General features: G+C 42.6%; 1 protein-coding gene across 1 annotated transcript in view; it reads right to left on the reverse strand.

Annotated features, from left to right (window-relative positions):
* The window catches only part of ANTXR1 (ANTXR cell adhesion molecule 1), a 266,648-nt gene extending 259,546 nt beyond the window's left edge, over positions 1-7,102 (reverse strand). Inside the window, exon 1 of the mRNA XM_055400577.2 lies at positions 6,141-7,102. Within this exon, the coding sequence (XP_055256552.1) occupies positions 6,141-6,292 (152 nt within the window). The 5' untranslated portion in view covers positions 6,293-7,102. The remainder of the gene's footprint in view (positions 1-6,140) is intronic.
* Positions 7,103-14,361: the final 7,259 nt, after the last annotated feature.

Genomic DNA, 14,361 nt, shown 5'->3' on the forward strand with positions numbered 1-14,361 from the left:
CTTCCATGAACACCCAGGCCTGATTTCCTTTAGGATGGGCAAACCCTATTTGCATTTATGAGACTGCCAAGTCTCACTGCTGCTGCTGCTGCTAAGTCACTTCAGTTGTGTCCGACTCTGTGCGACCCCGTAGACGGAAGCCCACCAGTCTCCCCCGTCCCTGGGATTCTCCAGGCAAGAACACTGGAGTGGGTTGCCATTTCCTTCTCCAATGTGTCAAAGTGAAAAGTGAAAGTGAAGTCGCTCAGTCGTGTCCAACCCTTAGCGACCCCACGGACTGCAGCCTACCAGGCTCCTCATCCATGGGATTTTCTAGGCAAGAGTACTGGAGTGGCTTGCCATTGTCTTCTCAAGTCTCACTAAGGGATGCCAAAGTTTGCTCCTGGACTGCTGGGAGTCCTACAGGATTTGAAGATAATTGCAGGTTATCTCAGGATGGGTGCCTTCCTCCAGCACTCCTGGATTCTATTCTCAGCTTGACACTGAGTTTTACCAGATCTCCATAGCTAAGGAAACTAGAGGTAATTACTTGGCTGGCCCAGACAGAAGCACAAAATAAAACAAGAGAGTTCTGCCCTATTTATTTTGAATCATAAGCCAAACCTTCCAATTTGCAAGCAGTTCTATCAACTATTACCTGACCTGATAAAGACCTCTCCAAAACTGCAATTCTTTCAATTAAGGAAGAATATTGAAAAACCATCAAATCCATCTTGATACCAAAAAGAAGACATTCTGAGCACCTGAAAAACTTTTTTCCCTGATGCCTCTCAGAATTATTACTGTATCATTTTCAGGTTACCTTCTAATGAACTCTGTGCATTTTCATTACTGGAAGTCTTCTTCCAAAGCATTTCTGAAAACAAGCTATATCTGTGAGTTTTAACATGTCTACAGAGTTGAATTTCCCCTTTTCACTGGATTAAATCTGAACAAATTATTAATTTATCAGATCTTTAAGGGCATTATAATCAGATGTCCTTAGAGTCCTACCCATCAGGTAAACCCCAGACCTCTGGAACATCTCCATGGACTGCAGAGGGTTGGAGACCCTGAAACTTTCAATCAATTTAGAGCTGCTTTAACAGCAGAGCAGTAGCTCCTCAATTAAGTAACCTTAGTTGCCTTATGCACCATCATTTCCTGAAACTCTGATGCAGGGATTTTTAATTCCTGGAATCTACCCAGTCGTATTGCCATGTGCTTCTCATTATGACCCAACTGCACAGGGCAGTGATGAGTGGAAAGAGCTGGGCTGAGAGTCAGAAGCAGACAGCGTCCCAGCTTTGTCATTATCTAATCCCAGGTCCTTCCACAGGTCACTTAATCCAGTGGGTTGACCAAGGTTGAACAGTTTTCTCCTCTGTAAATTAGAGATAGTAGCGCTTGTCCTAGCAACCAAGCAAGGTTTTCTCTGGGGCACTTGTGAGATGGTGTAAGTTCTAGGAGACTTTAGTTTTGATTCTAAAGATTTCTTTTACAAGTTAGTATCTGGGAACCCAGAACATGGTGAGGTTCCCAGTCTAATGTTATAAAAATCCATTTAATGACTGTGTCTCTGAAGTATAACACATAGGAAGGGTCCTACAGAGCATCACCACACGTGACCACCCAATTTTGGATTGCTGGGGTTGGACTTGCATGAGTGGCGAGAGGGGGTCCCCTTGTATGGGGAAAAGAGAAAGAGAAAATTGGTGCTGAACAGACAGGAGGTTGTTGGGGTGGAGCTGGGGGATTCTAATGGGGGAGGAGCCCACACAGTGAGCCTGGAGAGGGTCTTTGCAAATGTAAGGATTTGTTGGGTGTGGATTTGGCTGTGGCTTTAGGAAACCCTGTAAGTCAACTATTCAGGGTTACTGCCATCCTCCAGCCCACCACCTCCTCCACTTCTCCTGCCCCACCCCACTCAACCATTCTATTTTTGAAGTCTATAGGGCACACATGAATATAGCCAGCACTTCCCCAGCCTCACGATGGAGAGTCCACTTTTTCCACTTAAGTGACTAACAGCTCTCTATAAAACAGACCAATATGTGATACATAATTATCTAGTGTAATAACAGAAGAGCCCTGCAAGAGAGGAAAGGTCCATACATGTCCATGGGTTGGCCAACTGGGTGCACTAGTCTTAGAGGGCTGTCTGGGAGATTTAAGGTGGCTAGCTGCTCCTTGACTGTTTTCCTCTGGATAAAGTCCTTCCAAATCTGACTTTTCAAATCCCTGATTGAATTCCCAGCAGTCTACTTTTCCTGACTGTAACCAGAAAAGCGTGCTTGAATGAACATAAAATTCCATCATATAAAGCCTTGTGAAGCCCAGTCCGTCAGCTCCGTGGCCAAAGCCGCTAATAATGCCCTATTGTGTTACTGCGGTAGTCCAGGTTATCATTATGAAGTCTTTGCCTCTGGCTGAGAAAACATGACGTTCCATTAAATGTATAATCTGTGTTTCTTCCAAACCAGAGATGCATCCTGCTTAAAGCTGAAATGAGCTGAGGTTTAATGTCACAGAAAAGAAGAGAACCATTCGCTGGGAAAAAAGGGAGTTGAGGGGTGGGAAGAATGGTGAATTTACTGCCTTGTGAGCCACTGGTTTCAGCCTCTACAGTGTCTTGTCCTCCAGAGAAGCCCAAGGGGAAAAAAAAAAAACGCATCAGCACTCCTTCCTTTTGCAAGCTGTAGTGGTTGGGTGCTGGACAGCACTTTCTGGGGAGGTACTTTCTAGGACAAAGGACCATGTCTTTAGGGACCAGCTGGGGGACTGTTTGTTATCACTGGTTTTTGCCCCATCCCCCAGCTTTGGGTTCCACAATCCCATAAATCAGCTGGAATTGAGATGGCAAGCTGGAATTGCATACGCTTATCATACCAAGTTCTAGCAACTTTCTCATTCGGCACAAAAATGTCCCTCTCTTCAAGCAATAAGACAACTAAAAGAAGTCAGAGAAGTCCACCTCCATGTAAAGGTAGGTACCTGTAAAGGTCTCCCCACCATTTTTTTCCAAGAGCATTTTTGGGTCCTCTACATATTGCCAAGGACCCTATGGTGTATTTAGAAATGTACTTCAGGATTAAACATGACAGCAAATCCTCTATAATTGTGAGGGGCTTGGAGCTCAGCACGCTGGTTAAGAGAGCCCCCTCACACTTGAAATGACTTTTTTAAAACTCAAAATAACTTATTTTTGTTGAATATAAGTAATATACGTTCATTGTAGAAAAATTTGAAGATTCAGAAAAGTGTAAAAAAAGAATTAAAAAAATCCTACTTTCTACAGACAAATACTCTTACATATTGGGTAAATAAAGACACATGTGTGTTTAGCATTTTTTGCAAAGGTAGAATCATAGTGTATAATGTTTGGTAATTGTATTTTCCTTTAAGAGTATATTATGTGCATTGTGTTTCTCCTAAAAATATCTTACATGCATGTATAACATGTGTACTCGATATCATGCATATACCATGTCTAACTTATTAAATCCTCTGTTGTTGGACATTTAGATACTTTTCAGCTTCATTATCATAAACATCACAGCCATGAACATATAGGCACTCTTTTCTGACTATCTTGGAGTTTTCCTTTGATACATGTTGCCATGGTATCTTCTTGTCTATGTTATTCAAAATAATAGCCACATATGGCTATTTAAATTTAAATTAAACTTAAATAAAATAGAAAGTTCATTTCCTCAATCCCACTAGACACATTTCAGGAGTCAATAGCCGCATATGGCTAGTGGCTACCATATTGGAAAGCACAGAAAGAGAATATTTCCATCATCACAGAAAGTTTTATTGGATAGCACAAACCTAGAAAGACCAAACCAAATTTATATTTTCCTTATAAGATATGACAATGGCCCTCCTTTCCACAAGTTGGCCAATGCTGAATATTATAAGTCTTTAAAAATCTTTGCCAATGTAATAAATATTACATCTTGTTTGATTTTTCCATTTCTTTGCTAGGGAAGTTGAACCTTTTTGTTTATTACCTTTCATATTTTTTTGTGAATTATTTATATAGTAAGACTGTTTTCTACTGAGATGATCTTTTAAAAACTGCTTATTATATTTTAAGGTTACTCTATAGAGGTGAATTTTTGTTGCAAAAGTTTTTGTAACTTGTTATCTTTTATTTGTGGCATTTTTTTCACTTATAGACATGTCAGATTTTAATATATTTAAATCTTTTCTTTATTGTTGCTACTCTGTTTTTAAAGCTCCAAATCTAAGATTACAGTAATACTCATCTAAATTTTCTTCTAATTCTTTCAATACTTCATTTGTAAATTAAATGTTTAACATTAAAATTTTCAATCCTCTTGGAATTTTTCTTGGTGGGGGCGGGGGGGTAAAGTGTAAATCTAAACTTTTTCTTTTCCTATGGACCAACCATTTGTTCAAGAACCATTTTTAAAAAAGCCATCCTGCTTTTTGTTAATTTGCCTCACAGTACATTTTAATATTTGGAGATATAAGCATTCTTTTTCCAAAACGTTTTAGCTCTTAATACTTGTTTTTTTTTTTTCCCCTCTAATATAAACCTAGAATCATTTTGCTAAATTCCTCTCACCAACAAAATTCTTTCAGAATTCTGATTTTAAAGTTTAATTCAATTTATAAGGTAATTTGGAAAGAGTTTGATATCTCTGCCGTGTGGAGTTGTTCCATTCCAGGACATGGTGATTCTGTCCATTTTCAAGTCTTCCTGTATGTTCTTCTGAACTGGCTTTAAAAAAAAAAAAAAGCACAATGATGGGCATCTGTATTTTCAGACAGTCTGAATCTGTGAGCTGCTGCTCCCAGCCGCTAGAAGTAACAAAAGAAATTCCATTTCTTAGCACTGGAGTATATTTTCAGTATCCACCTTCTCATAAATCTGCAGGAAAGAGATCTCCCTCTTCATCCAAAGAATCTGGAGTTCAAAACAGCCTTTACGGAAAAAAATCAAACTCCAGGGGCAACTGCAAAGCACATTTGGTGTCTAGCTGGCCAGCTTATTTTGCAGGACTCTTTTTCCAACTCGCAAATACTTTCCAGTCTGTGAAACTCATGTCCCCTCCACTGTAACAGCAAGCGTCCTGTCCTGGCAGTGGGGCGCTCTCACAGCGCTAGTGAGCACTGATCTTCGCTGAGGGGCTTTTTATTGTTAAAGCTGCTTTTTAGTTGATAGCAGGCAACTTCCTTGAATGACTGTGGCTTGGCAAGTCTACGGGGGATTGGGCAGAGTTCAGTTCTCCCTTGAACAGTCCTGAAGCCTTATCCATTTTTGCAAGAAAACCAGGGCTCCTGCACTTCCCTGGTAGCCCACCAGTCAAATCGCCAAGAACTTGACTTCGCCTGCATCGGGCTTTCTCGAGCCCAGAGGGAGGAGAAATATACCCGCAGGGGACTTTTGGCAATGTCTGGAGCTATTTTTGCTTGTCACCATGGAGAGACTAGTAGGGGTTGGGGAGTGGGGTGGGGGAGGTTATGGAGCGGATAGTACCAGCATCTAGAGGGTAGCGGCCAGGGATGCTCAACATTCTACAACTCACAAGACATCCTACAACTCACAAGACGTCCCCACAACAAAGAACTCCCTAGCCTCAAGCTCAGTGGAGTGGAGAAATCCGCCTTATATTTCCACGAACTGCCCAGTCTGCTTCATTGTATGATGGGGAACCAGGGAAAAGGAATATGTAGGGCAGAGTTTTTAAACAAGAGACGATTGGCTTTTGCAAGCCCACGCCGCTTACTTTAGACGTGCCTGGACGTTGTTCTGCCTCTCCTAAGCAAGCTTTTCTTACCAAGGATTCTAAAGCAAATGGAAAAGGTTCACAGAGAGGTAGTAGGTCAACAGCATCTTTACACTCCCATCCTCAAACTCAGGCGCCTCGGTCGCCGGAAAGCAAGGCAGAGAAGAAGCTGTCTGGAGAACAAGCAGCGACGCCTGCCCGTCCGGCTCCTGCAGCAGGGAAGGATGGGGACGCGCGCTCGGTCCACAAAGGCGCAGAGCTGGGGCCACCGCCACCTCCCGCGGCCCCTCTGGGTCCCTGGAGATGCGCGCCTGTCCCAAAGCCACCCTGCCAGGGAGCCCAGCCCGGGAAGAAAGCATCATCAGCTTAGCCTAGGGGGAAACAACTCACGGCACTTACTTGTCCAGAATGAAGTACAGGTCAAATCCCCCGTAGCAGGCTGGACCCCCTTCCTCCCTGCGTCCCCCTTGCCCGGCGCAGATGAGCACAAAAGTGGCCAAAGAGAGACACTTGAAGCCAATGCCCAGGGCTTTCTGCTCCACGGTGGCCATGACCTGCAGCCCGAGGGAGAGGGTAGGCTCCTCTCCTCCCCACGCTCCTCGAACTCGCCAGGACCCTCAGGGGCGCGCCATCCGAGGGGCCCTCCTCTCGGGCCCTTTATTCCCCCTCGCTCTCCCGAAAAACTCCCCGGAAGCAATTGTCTGGAGGAGTTCAAGGTTTTCCTTCGGGTTTCCGCTACGATTCTGTTTCTAGGTTTCGGGTTTCAAGAATCCCAATACTGTAGTCCGCTTTTTTTTTTAAAGGGGCTGCTCCTGACTCCGGCCGGTGGGCCGCTCGGGAGGCAGCGCTGAGGTTTTGCAATTGAAGCAGTTCCGTCCTGACGGTTCTTTGTCCCAGATTTTAAATATTTTGGGGTGGGTTTTCAAATTGTTCTTGGGGGAGTGCTTACTCTTTTCTCGCTCCTCTCTACCCGCCCCCCTTCATATTTTGATGGGGGAAGAAAGTTCAAAGGGTGCCACCTTGTGGCCAAGGACGGCGAAAGCACTCTTGCGCGTTCTAGGAAGCCTGCTGTGCACGTTTCTTATTCCTTCTTTTTTCTCACGCATCTTTCCTTTCATTCTCCATTACTTCTTCCCCATTTTTAGTTCTTCCTCACTCGCGAGCCTTTTTCATCCTTGTTCTTTCTTTTCCTGTTCTACGTCCGCTAATAAGGTCCGTGTAAGCAATTGATGAGAAGTTACTCCAAGCACCACGGCTCTGACCCCAGGCTAGGACCTTTGCAAACAAGACGCTGGACAAACGAGCAGAGAAGAACGGGCCTTTGTGATCTGAATCACCCAAGTGACCTTACTGTACACTTACCGCAGATCATAAAAGAGACTGTTGGGATGCGGTCATATGACTGAAAACAGCAAAAACAGTCCCACACAGAAAGCTGTTCCTGGCACGAAACAGCGGAGCATTCTAGACGGTCTCCATCTCCGATTTTGGAGCTTCTGTGGTAAGTTCTTTTCAGCCTGTGAACTTTGGCTTTTTTCACCCAGTCTTTGATTTAAGACAGAAGAAGCAAACAGCTTACAAGAATGTGAACCTTCCAAACAGTTTGGGACTGCCAGAGAAGCTCTGTTTTCTACAGGGAGGGATCCTCTTTAGAGTGGACCCCCGTTCCCAGCGGGAACTGAAGTTTTATCTTCCTATGTCTTCCACTCTGGGAATCCTCAATACACACTCGTGCTCTGTATTTCAGGATTATTGCTCCAGACACTCATCTTCCCCTCTGCTTGAGAGCCTCTAAATTTTGGAGATTCCTAATGCATTGCACCAGCCTGCCTTCAAAATGTTCCTTTATGTTCTTCATCTCCTGATATTCACACCTCCTCTCCCACACAGAATGAGGCTGAACTGTGTGTAACAAATAAGGTACAGCAGAAATGATGGTGTGTGACTTCTGAGAATATAAAAGATATTGTGCATTTATCTTTTTAAATTTTCTCCAGATGTATGCCTAGGAGTGAAATTGCTGGATTATATAATAACTCTATTCTTAGTTTTTAAAGGAACCTTCATACTGTTCTTCACACTGGTTGCACCAATTTACATGCTCACCAACAGTGTGGGAGGGTTCCATTTGCTTCACACTCTCTCCAGACTTCATTATTTGTGGACTCTTTGATGATGGCCATTCTGACTGGTGTGAAGTGATACCTCATTGTAGTTTTGATGTGCGTTTCTCCAATAATTAGCGATTGAGCATCTTTTCATGTGCCTGTGGACCAGCTGCATTTCTTCTTCAGAGAAATGTCTGTTTAGGTCTTCTGCCTATTTTCTGATTGGGTTGTTTGGTTTTTTTATATTGAACAGTTTGACACCAATGTTCGTAGCAGCACTAATTACAGTAGCCAAGACATGGAAGCCACCTAAGAGTCCATCCACAGATGAAAGGATAAAGAAGATATGGTATATATGGACAATGGAATATCACTAAGCCATAAAAAAGAATGAAATAATGCCATTTGCAGCAACATAGATGGACTTCACTCATACTAAGTGAAGTAAGTCAGAGAAAAAAATATCATTTGTGGTATTTAAAATATATACTTTCCCAGGTAATGGTAGTGTTAAAGAACTCACCTGCCTATGCAGGAGACCCAAGAGGCTTGGGTTCGATCCCTGGGTCAGGAAGATCCCCTGGAGAAGGACATGGCAACCCACTCCAGGATTCATGCCCTGAGAATCCCATGGACAGGGAGCCTGGTGGGCTCATGGGGTCGCAAAGAGTCAGCCACAACTGAGTGACTAATACATACTCCAAAACATATATGTGGAATCTAAAAATATACAGGTGAACTTATTTATAAATCGGAAATGTACTCACATACCTAGAAAACAAACTTATGGTTACCAAAGAGGAAAGTGCAGGGGGAGGAGTAAATTAGGAGTTTGGGATGAACAGATACACACTACTATATATAGAATAGGTAAGCAACAAGGTCCCACTGTATAGCACAGGGAACTCTATTCAAAACATCTTGTAATAAACTATAATGGAAAAGAATCTTAAAAATATATATATGTATATGAATGACTTTGCTGTAAACCTGAAACAATTACAACGTTGTAAATCAACTGTATTTTAATAATAATCATAAAAAAATATTGAGGTTTCCTCCTTGTTCTCCTGTACTACTTTCTCTGGGGAACCCAATGCCATGTCATGAGATTGCTCAAGCACCCCTGTGTTAACAGTCCATGTAGTAAGAAACTTGGTGCATCTGCTGACCGCCAACAGCAATCAGCCAGCCATGTGAATAACCCGTCTTAGAGGTGGATCCTCCAGCCCCAGTGAAGACTTCAGATGACTGCAGTCCTGGTTGACTTCCTGACTGTAACCTTATGAGAAGCTCAAAGCCAGAACCACTCAACCAAGCCAATTTCAGATTCTTGACCCACAAAAATTATGTATATATGTTTCAAGCATCAAATTTTGAGGGCGATTTGTTATGCAATAATAGACAACTAAGAAATGCCTATTATCATGTTAAAGATTTGCAGCTATCTTTAGAGGGAAAAAAATGTCTAACTGTATTTTCCAAGCTTAGTTGGCCAAGAAACTGTTCTTTTTTTGAAAAGTACTGTACCTATTAATACTTACACTTTGGGAATAACTACTCTCAGGAAAAAAATAATTGTGGGGAGATTAAAATACTCTAACTTATGTTATAAACCATTTATGTTATAAACCATGAGCACCCCATCAAAAGATGGGAACTGCTTTTGTTAATTCATATATATATATATATGACTGTATCACTTTGCTATACACCTGAAACAAACACAACACTGTGAATGAAATACAGTACAATATAAAATAAAAATAAGTAACAGGGTAACTTAGGTATGGCATTGGGGTTTTTTTTCTTTTTGTAGCCTGAGGCAGTTGTAAAATAATTTAATGTAGCTTTTTGCAACTGTGCATTCTATAGTATTTTTTCATTTGGTGAAATTTTAACTGTTAATGTTTTTGGCATTGTGCTTTGTACCATTCATTAAATAAAATTTATTAAAAAAATAAAATAAAATACTCTTAACTTATCCAAGTCTTTTTTTTTTTTTTCCATATATTCTCCCTCTCTCCAAAATTGAAAACCTCTCCTGGTCCCATTGCAGCTCTGTGACTAGAAAGAAGGTGAGGAAAATCTACTGAAATTAAGTGGAGAGACGAATGCAGAAAAACCAGGGGAAACTGATTAGGAAAAGAACATGAGATAGAAAAGCATACTGAACAGAACATTTGTGGGGGACAGGATTGGCAAAGAAAAAAAAAAAGGCTTGAACCTGAAAGGGATTTGGGGGACAGCAGGGATCAGGGAAGATTAGGAGTGTCTTCTCTCATCCTCATGCTCTAGGGACTGTCTTTAAAGTTTGGGTGACAGAAGCATGTTTTGAGGGATTTATAGTTTAAGAAGTTAGTCTGGCAGGGGATCAGAAGAGTCTTAACGGAACTCTTCAAAGTTAAAGACACGATTGTCAAAGATAAGTGAGGGAATTCCCATGGTAGGAAGCTGGGGGTGGGGGGTGGAGGGGAGAGGGAAACTCAGTATGAAACAAAGTTATGGGAAACAGGAGAGAGTGGAGCGGTCTCCCCTGGGGCAAAGGGGGTTCTTTCGAGGACAGAGAGTTAGATGGATTCAGATACTTGAAGGCCCAAGTTGCCTCTGTTTTTCTTTCACTATCCTAGATAAAGTGAAAGTCACTGAGTCGTGTCCAACTCTTTGCAACCTCATGGACTATACAGTCCATGGAATTTTCCAGGCCAGAATACTGGAGTGGGTAGCCTTTCTCCTCTCCAGGGATCTTCCCAACCTAGGAATGGAACCCAGGTCTTCCCCACATTGCAGGTGGATTCTTTACCAGCTGAGCCACAAGGGAAGCCCAAGAATACTGGAGTGGGTAGCCTATCCCTTCTCCAGCAGATCTTCCCGACCCAGGAATAGATCCAGGTTCTCCTGTATTGCAGGTGGATTCTTTATTAGCTGAGCTATCAGTGAATCGTTAATACATCTTGACCATTTCTAGATTTTAAAGTCACTCTACCTTTTCCTTTCTCTCACTAGCCCAGAGAAATCTATTTCATGTGCATCTTCCAATTAAAGATTTTTTGCCAGCTTTGCTCACTATGGAGAGGTATCCTCTAAATATGCCCATGAAGTGAACTTGATATTGAGCCATGGAGATATGGTTAATCTCATGGAATGCTGAGTAGAACAAAGATGTCTGGAGTCTATAACAAGACAAATGAAATCCCTGGTATGATATCAAAATGGTGGTTCAGCAGGTCCTCAAAAGGAGACATTTTCAGGTTCTTCAAATTGGCAATATTTTCTTTTGGTTGTGAGAATGTGACAGACTTATAATTAGTGCACATAGGGAAATGGAAGGGGTGGATCAGTTCCTTGAGGTTGGAGAAGAAGTTGGGAAGTTTTCAATGGGTTCCTGCTAGCATTTCTCAGATTGATTTCACAGCTCAGAGATATTCAAGTATTAAGATACCTTTCCACAGATGTTATCATCTTCTCAAGGAAATGTTAAATATTCCACTTGGACTAAGGGTATCCAGGGTTCTAATCTCTTTCAAGAACGTTGGCTGGCCTTCTCAGGTTTCACAGAGAAAGCCATATGGAGTTTGGAAGGAACTCCCCCACTTAAGTCAAGTCAGTGGAAGAATGATATAAATGATGATGCTGGGGCCATGGAAAGATATTTCTGGGGTTGAAGAAGCACAGGGGCAAATTAACCATGCATGTGAAAGTGTTTGAGTGATAACCGGAAGTCAAGGCAGGGAAGAACTTCTTGCAGGAAGAAACAGTCAACAGTGCCACATCATGTGGAAGTCAAGAGCATAAGCCCTGAGAAAACCCCACTGATCTGACATGTGTGTCATCGTGTCACCAAGGAGCATGCCAGTGGAGTAGTGCAGGGAGATGTTGGACTGCTAAGAGTTGCCAGGAAGGGGAAACTTCTATGTCAAGAAGAAAGAGTGATAGGTGGTAAGTTGTGAATGTTTGCACATTTTATGACACAAAGAAGGATCCCAGGATACTTAAGAATGCCAAGAGTTTCAAGTTCCCTGGCTTCCAAAAGATGGAGACTTTGTAATACTAGACTGACCATCTTAAGGCTTTATCCTGCACTCTAATCACTGTTCCATGTGAATTTTCCAGGCTTCTTTCTTTGCGATAGAAATTGTTCAATATGACCGACCTGTCTACCAGCCCCTAGTGACTCACTCTTCACTATTTGCCCCCTACTCTTCAACACATATAATTGAGCCCTTTTGTCAAGCTCTCAAAAACAAAGTTTGCTCTCCTGATAATATTGCCATCTAATCTTCTAAGAATCCAATTGGGTACCAAAGGACCATTGGTCTAGGTTTTTGGCAAAGGTTTTGGAAGCTCCAGATAACAGAGTCTACTGAAGAAAACTTGGATAATTATTTCTCTAGAAATACTTGTTCACAGTATGGACAGATCTGGCATTCTCTGCCAAAATTTTTGTCAGTCAAATGAGTTCAATGTTTGCTAAGGTCTTGGAGGTTCCACAGGTCCTCATGCTTTGGTGAAACTCCATAACCTTTTAAGGCAAAACAGCCTTTAGTTTACAAAAAAAAAAAAGTCTCTTTTCATTGTTATGGGATTTCCTTCATGCTTATCTTCCATAGGATCACCATTTGCAAAAATTCAAGAGAGCATTCCTAGGAGCAATTTATTGTCCATAACAATATTTCTAAAGAATCCGAATCATTTGAATGTTGGTTTTTGGTCATAGGAAAAGAAAAGCCACCAGTAATAGCTTCAGGCAGCGGCAGAATCATGATTTATAGCAAAATACCTTGATGCATTCCATAAGACAGGTTATCCACAACCTCAGCTCTGAAACAGTCAAAACCTTGCTAAACCCAGCATGCTAAAGCCCAGCACAGTCTAACTTAAAAATCAATTAACTTCACTATATCCCTTGATTCAATTTAAGGCAATCCCAAACCTGTTTACAGCCATCCAAATGAAGAGAAAGAACTTATTCAACACAGTCCCAACCCAACTCTAATAAATTCAGAGCCATGAAAAAAAAAATGAGCCAATTTCATATATCTGTCAGCATCATCCCAGAGACAGACTGTGTGTAATATGGTTCACAGCTGAATTCAACTAAGCCTCCAGACCATCCCAGTAGATCCTAACCCACATCCAAGCCCAGTCTGAAGTTGAACTGCTTACCCGCTTTAGCCTAATTCAACCAAAGTTTAGCCAAAGCTCAAAGTCAAACACAGCAAGCCTTATGCACATTCCTACAAGCACTCAGCCAAGAGAATAAGCCACGATTCACACCAACATATTGTAAAAAGAAATCTATCCCAGAGCCTCACAAGACCCAAAGCCTTGCAAAGAAAACATTTATTTCCTCTAGAGTAGACACCAGGCCCACCAAATGCAGAACCCAGAAGAGGGATGAACTGGACCAGTACAGATAATCCTGGGTACTGACAGGTCCAGAATTTGCAAATGCCTAAGTGGTGCTGGAGAAGACTCTTGAGAGTCCCTTGTACCGCAAGGAGATCCAAACAGTCCATTCTAAAAGGGATCAATCCTGGGTATTCATTGGAAGGACTGATGCTAAAGCTGAAGCTCCAATACTTTGGCCACCTCATGTGACGAGTTGACTCACTGGAAAAGACTCTGATGCTGGGAGGGACTGGGGGCAGGAGGAGAAGGGGACGACAGAGAACAAGATGGCTGGATGGCATCACCGACTCGATGGACATGAGTTTGAGTGAACTCCGGGAGCTGGTGATGGACAGGGAGGCCTGGCGTGCTGTGATTCGTGGGGTCGCAAAGAGTCGGATGCACTGGGTGACTGAACTGAACTGAACTGAACTGAATGGAAGCTGAGAGCTTCCCTGGTGGCTCAGATGGTAAAATGTCTGCCTGCAATGCGGAAGGTTCGATCCCTGGGTTGGGAAGATCTCCTGCAGAAGGAAATGGCAACCCACTTCAGTACTCTTGCCTGGAGAATCCCACGGACGGAGGAGCCTGGTAGGCTACAGTCCATGGGGTCGCAAAGAGTCGGACACGACTTCACTTTCACTTTCACTTTAATGGAAGCAGAAGATCCCCTGGAGAAGGAAATGGCAACCCACTCCAGTATTCTTGCCTGGAGAATCCCACGGAAGGAGGAGCCTGCTAGGCTACAGTCCACAGGGTCGCAAAGAGTTGGACACGACTGAGCTACTTCACTTTCTTTCTAATGGAAGCTTTGATCAGATGACTCAAGGCCAGCACAAAGGTACCGACAAGACCAGTTCAGCCTTTTCTACCCAGTTCTGCTCAGTCTTGGCATATTTCAGGGTATTCAAAACCAAGGTCTTACTCAGAGACCCTGGACCAGTTTATAACTGAAGATGACACAAAAAATCTACCTAGACCTGTCAAGTCCATAACTCTTTCAACACTTGATAGTGGCCACTGTCCAAGTTCTAAGCCAAAAAGAGAAGTTGTTTTCAAAGTGTGTGAACACATGTGTGTGGGTGGGGAAGTGTGAAGGGGGGGGCAAAGATGTTAATCAC

The sequence above is a fragment of the Moschus berezovskii genome, chromosome 11, assembly GCF_049115385.1.
Source record: "Moschus berezovskii isolate FMDL1 chromosome 11, NW_MosBer_1.0, whole genome shotgun sequence".
Classification (NCBI taxonomy): Eukaryota; Metazoa; Chordata; class Mammalia; order Artiodactyla; family Moschidae; genus Moschus; species Moschus berezovskii.